Consider the following 16559-nt stretch of genomic DNA (forward strand, 5'->3'; position numbering starts at 1 on the left):
AAAATTGCACTTAAGCCAATCCACTTTAATGTGGTGCATTATATGTCTGTATATACTACTCATTTCAAATTATAAATGACTTCATCCCGAAGATTTATGGATCAAAATAGCCTATCCGTACACAATCAAAGTTAAGAATGATAAAACCCATTGTTGTACTATTAGGTGTTTTTTACATTTAAGTGGACATAGTATGAAAATTTCACATTCTAATCATTATGCTATGCTGAAATTCTAGTGAAAATCTACTGTGTAGCGGCATGAAAATTTCATTCCACTTTTATTGAAATCCTACTGTCAACATTGATGTGACTACTTTTGATCAGCACTCAACTATATATATTGGGTGCACCATTCCTGTGTCATTCCAGTTTATTTTCAAATGCTGCAGCGACCCAAAAATTAGGGTGTAAACTGTAATGGCCGTAATCATTCGAATATGTAAGTTTTAAAATTTCAAACACAAATGTGAAACTTTTTACGTTAGGTGCAGAAAATGCCAGGATAAAGCTCATTAAATGTGTTTTCTGGGAGCCTTCTCTGTAGTAAATGTACTGGATAACTGTTCTTAACTCAATATGGCACAAGATCCATTTTAAACACATCCTGACTCCTTTCTGGATTGAATTTTCTGTGTAAGGAATAGTAACACAATGCAATATTCCAGAGGAGAAAAAAGTAAAAGTTTTGTGCATAGCCAGATTTGATTGCCCAAAGTGTTCACATACCAAAAGTGAAAACCTTTTTGAAATCAGTATTGAAATCTTACATACTTCACTTTTTAAGATATTAATGAAAGTATGTTTGGTCACAGAAAAAGGCACAAATATTGGAAAATTTCACGGTTGGGCAAAAGGGATGGTATTGAATTTTCAAATCAATCCGTTAAGAGAGCGAAATTGGTTTTATTTTGGGGAGAAGAAAAAACTATGACGATATGGTCCACGTTTTTAAATTTATGTATTTAATTTATGAAAAGGAAAACATTTTGTCGAGAGTTGGCTAAAAATAATAAATTGTAAAGTTGAAGAATTTATTAAAGTTGCATTTTCTTTTTAGCCAATGTGGGTATACGATGAAGATGTGGGTATGAACTTGAGGGATATTACCATTGTTCCAGGCTTGTACAAAATATTTGATGAGATACTTGGTAAGTAATAGTCTTTCTACCCTTGTTTCTCCTCTCTTTCTCCTCCCACCCCCCCCCACCACTCCGATAATTTTTAAGATAAATCAATTAATGAGCAATGTCAGACACTAGATCCTGGATTTTGCTCCAGGAAGGGGCAGGATTGCTGCCCACTTTAGCACCTGCTCACTTTTCTGCTATCACTTCCTGCAGGCAGCAAAAGCGCTTGCCCTAATACGGGTTGGTGTATTTAAGTGAGGCAGTAATGACCTGTCATATGTTCCGCTTTCCATCATTACCACCTCATTTAGCACTCAGTGACATTCACATCCATATAGAAATGAGCACCCAGGGTTATTTGGCGCTGATGAAAATGCAGAAGTAAATTTAAAGAGCCCAACGCACATTTCAAAGCTGCGCAGACTCCTTATTTCTCCATCAGTACTGGATTTAAAAAAAAATTCTTTTGCACCTGCTAATTACTTTACCATTTGCCTTTCTGTCATTTGCTCTGGGGCTGCCTCTTCTCTTCTCCCCTGCCCCCACACCAAAAATATATGGCACAAAATAAGTTTCCTATTGGGAGAAAAGGAGAGGGTGGCCAGGTTGGTGAGGCTCCACCAGAGTTTTATGGTACCTACTTTCTGAGGCGTACCTGAGGCGCTCCTTCATGCATTCACCCAAGGAGCAGCAGCCTGAAGAGAATGCAGAGGATGACCCTCTTCTGGCTGCAAGGCATGTTCGTGCCACACTGATGCAGTTGACCACCTTTAGGCTGCGACTGCTTGAACAGCCATGTGCACATCAAATCATTACAGCACAGGAGGAGGCCATTTGGCCCATTGAGCCTGTGCCTGCTCTTTATAAAACGATCTAGTTAGTCCCACTCCCCCTCCCCCCCGCCCCCCCCCCCCACGACCCCACCACTGCTCTTTCCCTGTAGCCCTGCAAATTTTTTGCCTTCAAGTATTTATCCAGTTCCTTTTTGACAGCTATGATTGAATCTGCTTCCACCACCCTTTCAGGCAGCCCGTTCCAGATCATGACTACTCGCTGCGTAAAATGTTTTTCCTCGTGTCGCCTTTGGTTCTTTTGCCAATCACCTTAAATCTGTGTCTTCTGGTTCTCGACCCATCCGCCAATGGGAACAGTTTCTCTTTATTAACTTTTTTATTATTCATTCATGGGATGTGGGCGTCGCTGGCAAGGCCAGCATTTATTGCCCACCCCTAATTGCCCTTGAGCAGGTAGTGTGAGACGCCTTCTTGAACCGCTGCAGTCCGTGTGGTGAAGGTTCTCCCACAGTGCTGTTAGGAAGGGAGTTCCAGGATTTTGACCCAGCGACGATGAAGGAATGGTGATATATTTGCAAGTCGGGATGATGTGTGACTTGAAGGGGAACGTGCAGGTGGCGTTGTTCCCAGGTACCTGCTGCTCTTGTCCTTCTAGGTGGTAGAGGTCGCAGGTTTGTGAGGTGCTGTCGAAGAAGCCTTGGCGAGTTGCTGCCGTGCATCCTGTGGATGATACACACTGTAGCCACGGTGCGCCGGTGGTGAAGGGAGTGAATGTTTATGGTGGTGAATGGGATGCCAATCAAGCGGGCTGCTTTGTCCTGGATGGTGTCGAGCTTCTTGAGTGTTGTTGGAGCTGCACTCATCCAGGCAAGTGGAGAGTATTCCATCACACTCCTGACTTGTGCCTTTGTAGATGTTGGAAAGGCTTTGGGGAGTCAGGAGGTGAGTCACTCGCCGCAGAATACCCAGCCTCTGACCTGCTCTTGTAGCCACAGTATTTATGTGGCTGGTCCAGTTAAGTTTCTGGTCAATGGTGACCCCCAGGATGTTGATGGTGGGGGATTTGGCCATTGAATGTCAAAGGGAGGTGGTTAGATTCTCTCTTGTTGGAGATGGTCATTGCCTGACACTTGTCTGGCACGAATGTTACTTGCCACTTATGAGCCCAAGCCTGGATGTTGTCCAGGTCTTGCTGCATGCAGGCTCAGACTGCTTCATTTTTTGAGGGGTTGCGAATGGAACTGAACACTGTGCAATCATCTGCGAGCATCCCCATTTCTGACCTTATGATGGAGGGAAGGTCATTGATGAAGCAGCTGAAGATGGTTGGGCCAAGGACACTGCCCTGAGGAACTCCTGCAGCAATGTCCTGGAGCTGAGATGATTGGCCTCCAACAACCACTACCATCTTCCTTTGTGCTAGGTATGACTCCAGCCACTGGAGAATTTTCCCCCTGATTCCCATTGACTTCAATTTTACTAGGGCTCCTTGGTGCCGCACTCGGTCATATGCTGCCTTGATGTCAAGGGTAGTCACTCTCACCTCACCTCTGGAATTGAGCTCTTTTGTCCATGTTTGGACCAAGGCTGTAATGAGGTCTGGAGCCGAGTGGTCCTGGCAGACCCCAAACTGAGCATCAGTGAGCAGGTTATTGGTGAGTAAGTGCCGCTTGATAGCACTGTTGACGACACCTTCCATCACTTTGCTGACGATTGAGAGTCGACTGATGAGGCGTTAATTGGCCGGATTGTATTTGTCCTGCTTTTTGTGGACAGGACATACCTGGGCAATTTTCCACATTGTCGGGTAGATGCCAGTGTTCTAGCTGTACTGGAACAGCTTTATCTAAACCCTTCATGATTTTGAACACTTCTGTCAAATCTCCTTTCAACCTTCTCTGCTCTAAGGAGCACAACCCCAGCTTCTCCAGTCTATCCACATAACTAAGTCCGTCATCCCTGGAACCATTCTAGTAAATCTTTTCTGCATCCTCACTAAGGCTTTCCTAAAGTGCGGTGCCCAGAATTGGATACACTATTCCAGTTATGGCCGAACCAGTGTTTTATAAAGGTTCAACATAACTTCCTTGCTTTTGTACTCTCTGCCTCTATTTGTAAAGCCCAAGATCCCGTTTGCTTTTTTAACCGCTTTCTCAATCTGTCCTGCCACCTTCAAAGATTTGTGTATATATACCCCAGGTCTCTCTGTTCCTGCACCTCCTTTAGAATTGTACCATTTAGTTTATATTGCCTCTCCTCGTTCTTCCTGCCAAAATGTATCACTTCGCATTTCTCTGCGTTAAATTTCATCTGCCGTATGTCCGCCCATTCCACCAACCTATGTCCTCTTCAAGTCTATTACTATCCTCCTCACTGTTCAATACACTTCCAAGTTTTGTGTCATCTGCAAATTTTGAAATTGTGTCCTGTACACCCAAGTCCAAGTCATTAATATATATCAAAAAAAGCAGTGGTCTTAGTACCAACCCCTGGGAAACATCACTGTATACCTTCCTCCAGTCCAACAAACAATCATTAACCACTACTCTCAGTTTCCTGTCACTTAGCCAGTTTCATATCCATGCTGCCACTGCCCCTCTTAATCCATGGGCTTCAGTTTTGCTGACAAGCCTATTATGTGACACTTTATGAAATGCGTTTTGATAGTCCACATACACAACGTTGACTGCATTGCCCTCATCAACCCTCTGTTACCTCATCAAAAAACTCAACCAAATTAGTCAAACATGCTTTGCCTTTAACAAATCCATGCTGACTTTCCTTTATTAATCCACACTTGTCCAAGTGACTATTAATTTTGTCCCGGATTATCGTTTCTAAAACCTTCCCCACAACCAAGGTTAAACTGACTAGCCTGTAGTTGTTGGGTTTATCCTTACACCCTTGTTCAAAAAAGGGTGTAACATTTACAATTCTACAGTCCTCTGGCACTACCCCTGTATCTAAGAAGGATTGGGAGATTATTTCCACCAGTACTTCCCTCAGCAGCCTAGGATGCATTCCATTTGGACCGGTTGACTTACCTACTTTAAGCACAGCTAGCTTTTCTAGTACCTCCTCTTTATCAATTTTTACCCCACATCTTCCCTCACTTCTCACCACTAACATGCCATCATTTGCAGAATCTTCCCAGTGTATACATCACAGAGCTTCCATTCATTCCATCAGATGAAAACAACTTCCAACCTGCAAAGAATGTCTATATGCAAAACAAATTTAGTGCAATCCAAATTTTAGTGTTGTCCCATTTTGTTTGAGTGCCTACTACCTCTTCCACTGTGCTTCCCCTTCAGCTGAGGGGTGATGTCTCCTGACTCTCCAGCTAGCAACATCTACTTCCTCGTGTCGCACCCTCCACTGCTGTTACTCACTTGTGATCAATGTTTCACTCTGCACTCACGCTTGACTCTCCACTCCTTCCAGATAGATGCGTCTGGGTTGGTGCTTCAGAAGGATGAGTGATGGTGTGTGCTCTAAAGTGCTAGGAAGGCTGGATGCAGAGGGGCCTGGTTACTCCTCCTTTGCTTTGGCCACATTGAGAGGAAAAAGAGAGATTAGAATGGGTTGCTGTGGAGCAGTGATCACATGTCGCTCTCAGTAGAAGGAGTGACATGAGTTTCATGATATATTTTGCAAACAGGTAGCATGAGACAGCAGCGGAACAGATTGTCATGCCAAATCTGTAGATGGCACATGCCTTCCTACTTCCTTATCTCTGAAACCCACTATGATCTCCCTCCACACTTCCTCTCCAAGATTGTAAGAGCTTTTGGCCCACTAACATTGGCATTCTTGTTCTGTTATAGGCTTAATTGACCTTTAACAAAAATTCAAAAAGTGTGAGTTGTCTTTTGGATATGCTAAGAGGCTATAAGATCCTGGTGTCAGCTAACAGCCTATAACAGGAATGCTTGGTGCACGCACCATGGAATTAGAGTCCATATGAAGCCTTTAGTGGGAAGTGAGGGGAAAAAACACTACTAGGTAATGGCTGGGAATGCAAGGCACACTATGCTGCCTCCTGAGTATTGATGGTCAGCAATTTATTCACTTGAATACAAAGTGAGGGGAGATCCCAAAATACCTAACATGCTTTAAATGGTGCATTTTTGCAGGGTGCTGCTAATTCCCCTTACCTTTTCTTCCTGGTAAGTTCATTACATTTTTTTTTGTGGCAGAGTTACTGTGGGAGATATGGTTCTATGTGTCCACTTCCCTAGTCATCGCCTGGTGTGTTGCTCTACTTTGGAGCCTGTATTTCTTCCCAAATAGTGGCCATCCTTTGCCTAACTTTGTGGAGAAGCACTTACACTGCTTCCTCACTGAACAAAAGGGTTCTTTGCCCTCTTGCAGATCTCACTTACTATTACTGTGAACATTTGGATTTATGCTGCCTCAAAGATTTTTGTTGTGGTAGCCCAGTTAAGTTGCTGTAGCCTTTAAATTCTGCAGCAGCCCACAAGTTCAACCCCCACCCCTCCCCGCCCAAATGGTGACTTCCTAATCGAAGATGATACTTTTGCTGGGAGCTTGCTAGGATTCTTAAAATTAGACAGAGACAGGAAAATATGATGTGGTCAGTCCACTTCAACATCAGTGGGCGTGAATGGTGTCCCACTATTCTAGATTTTTCATGAGAGGAAAGTCTAGGCAGAGCTATATTTTAATGGCTTTCTAAGTGGTAATTGTTTTATCCATTTTTTTTTTGGATTTGTATAAAATTATTTATTTTGTCTTCAGTTAATGCAGCTGATAACAAGCAGAGGGACAAGAATATGACGTGTATAAAAGTTTCAATTGATGCGTAAGTATTTGAATAAATATTGCATATGCCACATACGCCCTTTATCGTGTCCAGTTTGTACTGTATATTTTACTAGAATTCAAACTCTTTGACAGCATAGTCTTTTTTAACTAATTTGTAGGTTTTCTTATCATTGCAATTCTATCTATTCAAGATAAATTGTAGTAAAAGGCATCCATCACTTTTCTAGAGGAAAAAGAGAGATTAGAATGGGTTAGAAAGTGTATTGAGAAACATCGAATTCCTCAGTATATTAGAAACTGAATCAGAGCTCATTTAAAAGTCTCAAGGAGGTCCAGTGGACTCTTTGTGCACTTGGCTTGATACTGCACTGGGGTTATAGTCCCAGCCCCAAGATGGTCGCACCCAGAGTGGGGTCTCGCACCTCCACATTCTGCAATGCATTCAGGCATTGACGTTGATTCGACAGCTGTTAGACCTTAAGGGAACTTTCAAAAAGGAATTTGTATATACTTGAAAAGGAAAAATTTGCAGGGCTATGGGGAAAGAGTGTGGGAATGGGACTAATTGGATATCTCTTTAAAAGAATTGGTACAGGCATAGTGGGCCGAATGACCTCCTTCCGTACTGTGAGATTCTATGGGCATTGGACTTGTTTATGTATGAGCATTTCACATTGTTTTTTGAGTATCAGTAAGGATCAGTGGTGTCAGCAGTAAAGTCCTGTGATTTTTAGAAGTATCTTATTTTAATGCTTGTGAATCTCAGAAAATTTTAAATGTAGTTTTTGTATGTGGCTCAAAGATCTAATCCCCTGCTTCAAAACTTGGACCCCTGGGTTGGGTTCTCCATAAGAGATTTTGAGCATGTTCTTAACACATTGGTTTACTGACTAAAGTAAGAAAAATTGCAGTATTCTGTGTCTGTCCGTGCTTTTGAGTAAAATAAATAAATCACGGATATTCTTGGTTTGGAAGAGATATGCACATTTATAAGTCTGTTGTACTTTTTAAGGGATTCCAACATCATTAGTATTTGGAACAATGGGAAAGGCATTCCAGTAGTGGAGCACAAAGTAGAAAAAGTATTTGTACCTGCTTTGATTTTTGGGCAGCTCTTAACCTCAAGTAACTATGACGATGATGAAAAGAAAGTCACGGGTAAGAAACTAGTGTATCACTACATTGTATTGTGAAAAATATTATTTTCAACCATTGAGGGGTTTGATGCTTACAGCCTTGGTGAAGGAAAACTGTTATTGCTTGCATTTTGCAGGTGGAAGAAATGGCTATGGTGCTAAGCTCTGCAACATATTCAGCATCAAGTTTACAGTTGAAACAGCCTGCAAGGAATACAAAAGCAGCTTTAAGCAGGTATGTGGCAACTTATAGGCCATATCAGTTTTGTAGAGATGGAAGTAACTATCTTCCCAATTTAGGAACTGCAATGAAAATGAGCTGTTCATTCATCCACATACCAATTGTCCCATCACCCCAACAAGGGAGGAGTGGCACTATCAAAGAAATGCGGGTAGCGGTGTTTCCATTTTAGTCAGCTGATCTCCCCAGACTCTAATTGTCTTACCTATATTCTGAGCCATTGTCTTTATTCTGAGCCATTTTGCTTTTCTTCTCTCCTCCCTTTCCCCTCCTCCCTCCCCTCAATGGTAACAGTCCTGCTGCTGTTATGCATACCTTGCCTGAAAGGTGTTTACTTTATCATAGAAAGTTACGGCACAGAAGGAGGCCATTCGGCCCATCGTGTCCAAGCGGGCCAAAAAATAGTTTTCTAGCTTAATCCCACTTTCCAGTAATTGGTTCGTAGCCCTGTAGGTTACGGCACTTCAAGTGCACATCCAAGTACTTTTTAAATTAGTTGAAGGTTTCTGCCTTTACTACCCTTTCAGGCTATGAGTTCCAGACACCTACCACCCTCTGGGTGAAAAAATTTCTCCTCAGCTCCCCTCTAATCCTTCTACCAATTACTTTAATTCTGTGCCCCCTGGTCACTGACCCCTCTGCCAGGAGAAATAGGTCCTTCCTATCCACTCTACTGAGGCCCCTCATAATTTGGTACACCTCAATTAAATCACCCCTCGGCCTCCTCTGTTTCAATGAAAACAACCCCAGTCTTTCCTCATAGCTAAAATTCTCCAGCTCTGGCAACATCCTCGTAAATCTCCTCTGTACCCTCTTTAGTGCAATCGCATCTTTCCTGTAATGTGGTGACCAGAACTGTAAGAAGTATTCGAGCTGTGGCCTAACTAGTGTTTTATACAGTTTTAGCATAATCTCCCTGCTCTTATATTCTATGTCTTGGCTAATAAAGGAAAGTATCCTGTATGCCATTTTAACCACCTTATCTACCTACCCTTTCTATCTAAGTTTGCCGATGACACAAAGATTGGTGGCATTGTAAGCAGTGTAGATGAAAACATAAAATTACAAAGCGATATTGATAGATTAGATGAATGGGCAAAATTGTGGCAAATGGAATTCAATGTAGACAAATGTGAGGTCATCCACTTTGGATCAAAAAAGAATAGAACAGGGTACTTTCTAAATGGTAAAAAGTTAAAAACAGTGGATGTCCATTTGAAGTGTCATGAACAGGTGCAGAAAATAATCAATAAGGCTAATGGAATGCTGGCCTTTATATCTAGAGGACTAGAGTACAAGGGGGCAGAAGTTATGCTGCAGCTAACAAAACCCTGGTTAGACCGCACCTGGAGTACTGTGAGCAGTTCTGGGCACCGCACCTTCGGAAGGACATTTTGGCCTTGGAGGGCGTGCAGCGTAGGTTTACTAGAATGATACCCGGACTTCAAGGGTTAAGTTACGAGGGGAGATTACACAAATTGGGGTTGTATTCTCTGGAGTTTCGAAGGTTAAGGGGTGACCTGATCGAAGTTTATAAGATATTAAGGGGAACAGATAGTTTCTCTCTATCCACCCTATTTCCGCTGGTTGGGGATTCTAGGAGTAGGGGGCACAGTCTAAAAATTAGAGCCAGACCTTTCAGGAGTGAGATTAGAAAATATTTCTACACACAAAGGGTGGTAGAAGTTTGGAACTCTCTTCCGCAAACGGCAATTAATACTAGCTCAATTGCTAAATTTAAATGTGAGATAGATAGCTTTTTGGCAAGCAAAGGTACTAAGGGATATGGGCCAAAGGCAGGTATATGGAGCTAGATCACAGATCAGCCAAGATCTTATCAAATGGTGGAGCAGGCACAAGGGGCTGAATGGCCTACTCCTGTTCCGATGTTCCTATGCTACCTTCAGGGATCTGTGGACATGCACTCCAAGGTCCCTCTGTTCCTCTACACCTCTCAGTATCCTCCCATTTATTGTGTATTCCCGTGCCTTGTTTGCCCTCCCCAAATGCATTACCTCACACTTCTCTGAATTGAATTCCATTTGCCATTTTTCTGCCCACCTGGTCAGTTCATTGATATCTTCCTGCAGTCGACAGCTTTCTTCCTCGCTGTCAACCACATGGTCAATTTTTGTGTCATCTGCAGACTTAATCATGCCCCTTACATTTAGGTCTAAATCATTAATATATACCACAAAAAGCAAGGGACCTAGTACTAATCGCTGTGGAACCCCACTGGAAACAGCCTTCCGGTCACAAAAACACCCATCAACCATTACCCTTTGCTTCCTGCCACTGAGCCAATTTTGGATCCAACTTGCCACTTTCCCTTGGATCCCATGGGCTTTTACTTTTTTGACCAGTCTGCCATGTGGGACCTTGTCAAAAGCCTTGCTAAAATCCATGTAGACTACATCAAGCATCCTACCCTCATCAGCCCTCCTTGTTACTGCCTCAAAAAAATTCAATCAAGTTAGTCAGACAAGACCTTCCTGTAACAAATCCTACTGACTGTCCTTGATTAATCCATACCTTTCTAAATGACGATTTATATCACGTCTCAGAATTGTTTCCAATAATTTGCCCACCTCCGAGGTTAGGCTGACTGGTCTGTAATTAATCTGTCTAACCTTTTCTCCCTTTTTAAACAACGGTACAACATTAGCAGTCCTCCAATCCTCCCGCACCATGCTTGTAGCCAGAGAAGATTGGAAAATGATGGTCAGAGCCTCCACTATTTCCTCCCTTGCTTCTCTTAACAGCCTGGGATAGATTTCATCCGGGCATGGAGTTTTATCTACTTTCAAAAATCTTTCTCCTCCCCCCCGCCCCCCACCTCACTGTACTACTTTTTCTTTGCTGTAAACAAGTACATTTGGTAGTTCAGAATTTTTGTAATAGGCTTGAAATAATTTCTTAAGTGCATTTTTATGCCTTTCTTTCAGTCATAGCACAAATTTTGTTTGGATCAATACTGCTTGTGCTTTCATAAAGGGACATTGAGACTTATGTTGATTGGCTCAGTTCTGGATGACTCATTCTTGAACGTCAGTAAATGTCAACCCTTGGTTTAAAAATTTCCTCTAATCCTTCCCATTGAATACTCATGACACCGGCTTATAACATCTCAACTCTCAAAAGTGTGAAGTATGCTCCTGTTTCAATAGTAGACTGCCTTATTAGTTGGCAGTCTATCGTGGCTGCAAGAAAGCCCAAGCTTGATTCTTCCAGGCACAAAGAAACCTCAGTTTCCAGTTCACTGAAAGGTTGGAACGTATGGGATCCAAGTAAGCTTTTCTGCCGCATACAGAAATTAAGCACAAGGCATCATGTTTACAAATTAAAGGCAACAAAAGGAAATCCAGGAGGAACCTTTTTACTGAAAAAGGATATTAAGTACGTGAAACAGATTGGTGAAACAAGAAAACTTAATGAGTTTCAAGAAGGAACTAGATAAGTTCTTGTCAAAAAATGGGATTCAGAGTCATTAGAAATGCACCAACGGAAAATGTGGATAAGTAAGCAAGATGGACCAGAGGTCTTTTGCTGCCTGAAGCTGCTATTACGTTACTATGTAATGAAGCATTGTACCTTCAGCAAGTTAAATAAGGAATTGATTACAGGCAAGGAACAGTCCTAAAATGGATACTGGCTGAGCATACTATATCCTGAGGTAGAGGGTCCTTCAAAGTGCATGTAACCTCATTAGGCACAAGCCTGTTTGAACTTAGGATATGCGGTCAATCCATTGGCACCCAACACCAGTTCAAAATGAGTAACTAGGGTGACAGTTTGAAATCACCTTCAGCACAATCTTATGCATCTTCTGAAGCAGCCACCTTGGCCTTGGCAACAGTTTCGATCCAACTGTGGCCTAAGGGCTTGTACAGGGTCAAAATTACCTCCTTGCTTTTGTATTCTATGCCTTTAGATACAAAATCAATGATTCTGTTCGACTTTTTATGACCTTTTCTACTTGTGTGCCACCTTTTAATGACCTGTGTACATAAAAGGTTTCTCTGCTCTATTCCATTTAGAATCTTGTCACTTAATGTGTACTTCCTTTCACCATTCTTAGGAAGTCTATTACTTCACATCTTTCTACATTGAAGTGCACCTGCAACTTGTCTGTCCATACCAATAGCCTATATATATGCTTCTGCAATCTTTCATAATTTGCCATAACCCCTTCCTATTTGGTGGTGGTGGCAAATTTTGATATTCTCCCAGTTTTCAAGATCATAGTACTTGAGTGCAACCTGAACACCTGTGGAAGGCCACTCGTCACCAGATTGAGAAACTTTCTTTCGCCCCTATCCTTTGCTTCCTATCTCCAACCATCTCTGTGGCAACATTCCCCTTAATCCTATGTGCCATAAGTCTCCTTTTGTGGTGCCTTATGAAGTGCTTTTGAAAATCCATTTAAATCACATTCACGGCATTCCTTTATGTATTTTTTTTTAAAAGAATTCTCCAAATTTGGTACGGCATGACCTGCCTTTCAGAAATCCACACTGACTGGTCCTTTTAATTTCTGTTTCTCTAATTTCTTGGTAATTTCATTCATAGTGTTGATTCTCAAGGTTTACCAGCAACTGAAGTCAGACTAACTGGCCTATAATTTCCTGGCTAATCCCTATTACACTTTTTTGAAGAGAGATGTCGACATGTGCCACCTTCCATTCCTTTGGTGAATTTTCCTATCCACAGAATTTTGGAAAGATCTCATCAGAGCCCCCACTATTTCTTGCCTAGCTTGCTTCAGGATGCTTGATTATAAATCATCAGGTTCTGGTAGCCTGGTAGTATCTTTAGTATCATGATTGTCTATCAACAAATAATCTAATATAAAGGCTTATGGCTTTAGAGAGGAAGGAATTTACAGGGGCATACAAAAGTGAGGGGCTTTTGAGGGCAAATGGATGTTATTAGACCCAGTAAATGAGTCACCACAGACCAGTGAAATGGCTGGGCTAACACCAGACCTGGAGAGTGAACCATCAGAGATTGGAGCCTGGGACCAGAATAATCTGGGGACAGCATTGTCCTGCCATAGAGACAAGTACTGAGAGAAGCCAAGGAAATAGAGATAGTGGATGGATTAAGGTTGGTAGAAAGAGTAATAAAAATAAGAAAGTCTGTGCAGCTCCCCAAGCGATTACATTCATCAACTGATACCAGGCTCTGTCCATCAATTTAGAAGAAAATGAGGGAAGGGGGGAATACTAACCAACTCCTTACCCCCAGGACAGGTGGGGGGGTTAAAGGAAAGAAACCCGTTTCCAACACAGCCAGTTCCGGTTTTAATGGAGGTGGAATGGGGGGCAGGCAACTAACCTGTTCTCCCGAGCCGGGTCCTTAATTTATACATTTTAATGAGGCTGCGTGGCTTTCCAGGGCTCGGAAAACCCGACAGCTGAAGGGAGGCGAGAACGGCTGGATCCAACAGTGCCTTTCCAACTCTGCTTGTGAGCCAGGAGGAGTGATCAGACCCCCGTGATCTATCCGGCCCCCGGATCTCTCTGACCACCCCCAAACCCACCCCGGATCTCTCTGCCGCCGCCCCCCCCCCCCCCCACCAAGACATTCCGAGATGATATACGACCAAGGTCCATTTAGTTTGCCTTCTACCATCTTGGTAGTTGCATGATACAATATACAATATTAATGGAGATGTTGCCTAATCGTAGCAATCAATCTCTATCAATTAGTCTACAACAGACCTAGAAATGGCACAAGGAAAACCCCAGTGGTGGAGAGTTTTGGGAGCCATAGGTCCAAAGTTACCTTTTTCCTGTCGAGCATGATACATTTTTGAATTTCAAAATATACTTTATTTCTTAAAATTTAAAGATACACACAGTTCAATGTAAATACACAATTACAATTCAAAAGATACAATACAGATCGTACATACTCTGATCCTATCATTACCATTTAAAACACAGTACATATCTTCTGATACATTCTGCACAATACAAAGTGGGATGTCCTTACACAATGGCCTTTCCCCATAGAGCCTTTGCTTAGGCTGCACCTCACTTCAGTGTGTCCCGCAGCACGTACTCCTGGACCTTGTAATGTGCCAGTCAGTAACACTCTGTCCTGGACAGCTCCTTCAGTTGGAAGACCAGCAGGTTTCGGGCGGATCGAAGGGCCTCCTTCACCAAGTTTATGGTCTTCCAGCCGCAGGTGATACCTGTCTCGGTGTATGTCCCAGGGAACCGCCCGTGGAGCACAGCATCCTGTGTTACTGAGCTGTTGGGGATGAACCGGGACAGATACCAATGCATCTCTCTCCACATCTTCTGCGCAAAGGGGCAGTCCATCAGAAGGTGGATGACAGTCTCGTCCCCGCTGTAGCCTCGAGGGCATCTCGCGGTGGCGCTGAGATTCTCTGTGTGTAGGAAAGACTGCACTGGTGATGCCCTTCACACCACCATCCAATCTATATCCTGGTGTCTGTTTGGTTAGTTCCGGTGATGAGACATTCTGCCAAATGGCTTTGACCGTCTGGTCGGGGAACTGCCCTATCTGCTCCATCCTCTCCTTTCCCTGCAAGACCCCCAGAACGTTCCGTGCCGACCACTGTCTGGCGGCCTTGTGGTCGAAGTGGTTCCTCCTCAGGAACTTTTCTACCTGGGACAGGTGGTAGGGTACGGTCCAGCTGGATGGGACGCCCTGCGTCTGCTCGGTCAGACCCAGTCTTCTCCATGGTGGACAGGTAGAAATTCAGCATGTAATGAGATTTGGTGTTTCTGTTCTGGGGCTCCACACACATCCTGAGGCAATCACACACATGAAGGTGACCATCAGGATCAAGGGGAGATCCAGGATGCCCTTTCTTCGCCCCCCCCCCCCCCCCCGACCTTTTTTGTCGGGGGGCTTGTACATGATGTTCCTGCAGATGCAGACTACCTTGGACCTCCAGACAAAGTTGAAGATTACTCGTGTGGTCTCACCAAAACCCTGTACAATTGCAGCAAGACTTCCTTACTCTTGCACTCCAATCCCCTTGCAATAAAGGCCAACATACCATTTACCTTCCTAATTGCTTGTTGTACCTGCTTGATAACTTTGAGTTTTGTGTACAAGAACACCCAAATCTCTCTGAAGGCTAACATTTTAAAAGTTTCTTACCATTTAAAAAAAATTATGTTTTTCTATTCTTCCTACCAAAGCGAATAACCTTACATTTCCCCACATTACACTCCATCTGCCACCTTCTTGCCCACTCACTTAACCTGTCTATATCCCTTTGCAGTCTCTTTGTGTCCTCACAGCTTACTTTCCCACCTAGCTTTTTATCATGAGTAAACTTGGATACACTACACTTGGTCCCTTCATCCAAGTCATTAATATAGATTGTAAATAGCTGAGGCCCCAGCACTGATCCTTGTGACACCCCATTAGTTACAGCCTGCCAACCTGAAAATGACTCATTTATTCCTACTCTCTGTTCTCTGTTAACCAATCCTCTGTCCATGCTAATATATTACTCCCAATCTCCTGAGCCCTTATTTGTGTAACAATCTTTTATGTGGCACCTTATCGAATGCCTTTGAAAATCCAAATACACTACGTCCACTGGTTCCCCATTATCTACCCTGTTAGTTATATCCTCATAAAAACTCTAATAAATTTGTCAAACATGATTTCCCTTTCATAAAACCATGTTGACTCTGCCTAATCATATTATGATTTCTAAGTGCCCTGTTACCACAGCCATAATAATGGAGTCCAGCATTTTCCTGACGACTGATGTGAGGCTAACTGGTCTGCCCCTCCGTGTTTTCTCTGCCCCTCCGTGTTTTCTCTGTCCCTCCTTTCTTAAATAGCGGTGTTACGCTTCTACCTTCCAATCCACTGGGACCGTTCTAGAACCCAGGGAATTTTGGAAGATCACAACCAATGCATCCACTATCTCTGCAGCCATTTCTTTGAGAACCCTCGGATGTAGGCCATCAGGTCCAGGGGATTTGTCGGCTTTTAGTCCCTTTAATTTCCCCAGTACTTTCTCTTAACTAATTAATTACTTTAAGTTCCTCACACTCATTAGACCCTTGGTTCCCCACAATTTCTGGTATTCTTTTTGTGTCTTCTACTGTGAAGACAGGTACAAAATATTTGTTTAACGTCTCTGCCATTTCCTTATTCCCTATTATAATTTCTCCTGTCTCAGCCTCAAAAGGACCCACGTTTACTTTTGCTACTCTCTTCCTTTTTGCATACTTGTAGAAGCTCTTACAATCTGTTTTTATATTTCTTGCTAGTTTACTCTCATTCTATTTTATCCCTCTTTTTTTGGTCATCCTTTGCTGGTTTCTAAAACTCTCCCAATCCTGAGACTTACTGCTCTTCGCAACATTATAAGCCTCTTCTTTTAATCTGATACTGTCCTTAACTTCATTAGTTAGCCATGGATAGATCACTTTTCCCCTGGAGTTTTTATTTCTCAATGGAATGTATGT

At 42.8% G+C, this 16559-nt stretch overlaps 1 protein-coding gene across 2 annotated transcripts in view; it reads left to right on the forward strand.

Moving 5' to 3' along the window:
• top2b (DNA topoisomerase II beta) overlaps positions 1 to 16559 on the forward strand; it is a 159172-nt gene that overhangs the window by 33810 nt on the left and 108803 nt on the right. For both annotated transcript variants that reach the window (XM_068002898.1, XM_068002906.1), the window contains exons 4-7: positions 1060 to 1150; positions 6685 to 6748; positions 7724 to 7869; positions 7985 to 8082. In XM_068002898.1, coding sequence (XP_067858999.1) covers positions 1060 to 1150; positions 6685 to 6748; positions 7724 to 7869; positions 7985 to 8082 — 399 coding nt within the window. The remainder of the gene's footprint in view (positions 1 to 1059; positions 1151 to 6684; positions 6749 to 7723; positions 7870 to 7984; positions 8083 to 16559) is intronic.

The sequence above is a fragment of the Heptranchias perlo genome, chromosome 2 (genome assembly GCF_035084215.1).
Source record: "Heptranchias perlo isolate sHepPer1 chromosome 2, sHepPer1.hap1, whole genome shotgun sequence".
Taxonomy (NCBI): domain Eukaryota; kingdom Metazoa; phylum Chordata; class Chondrichthyes; order Hexanchiformes; family Hexanchidae; genus Heptranchias; species Heptranchias perlo.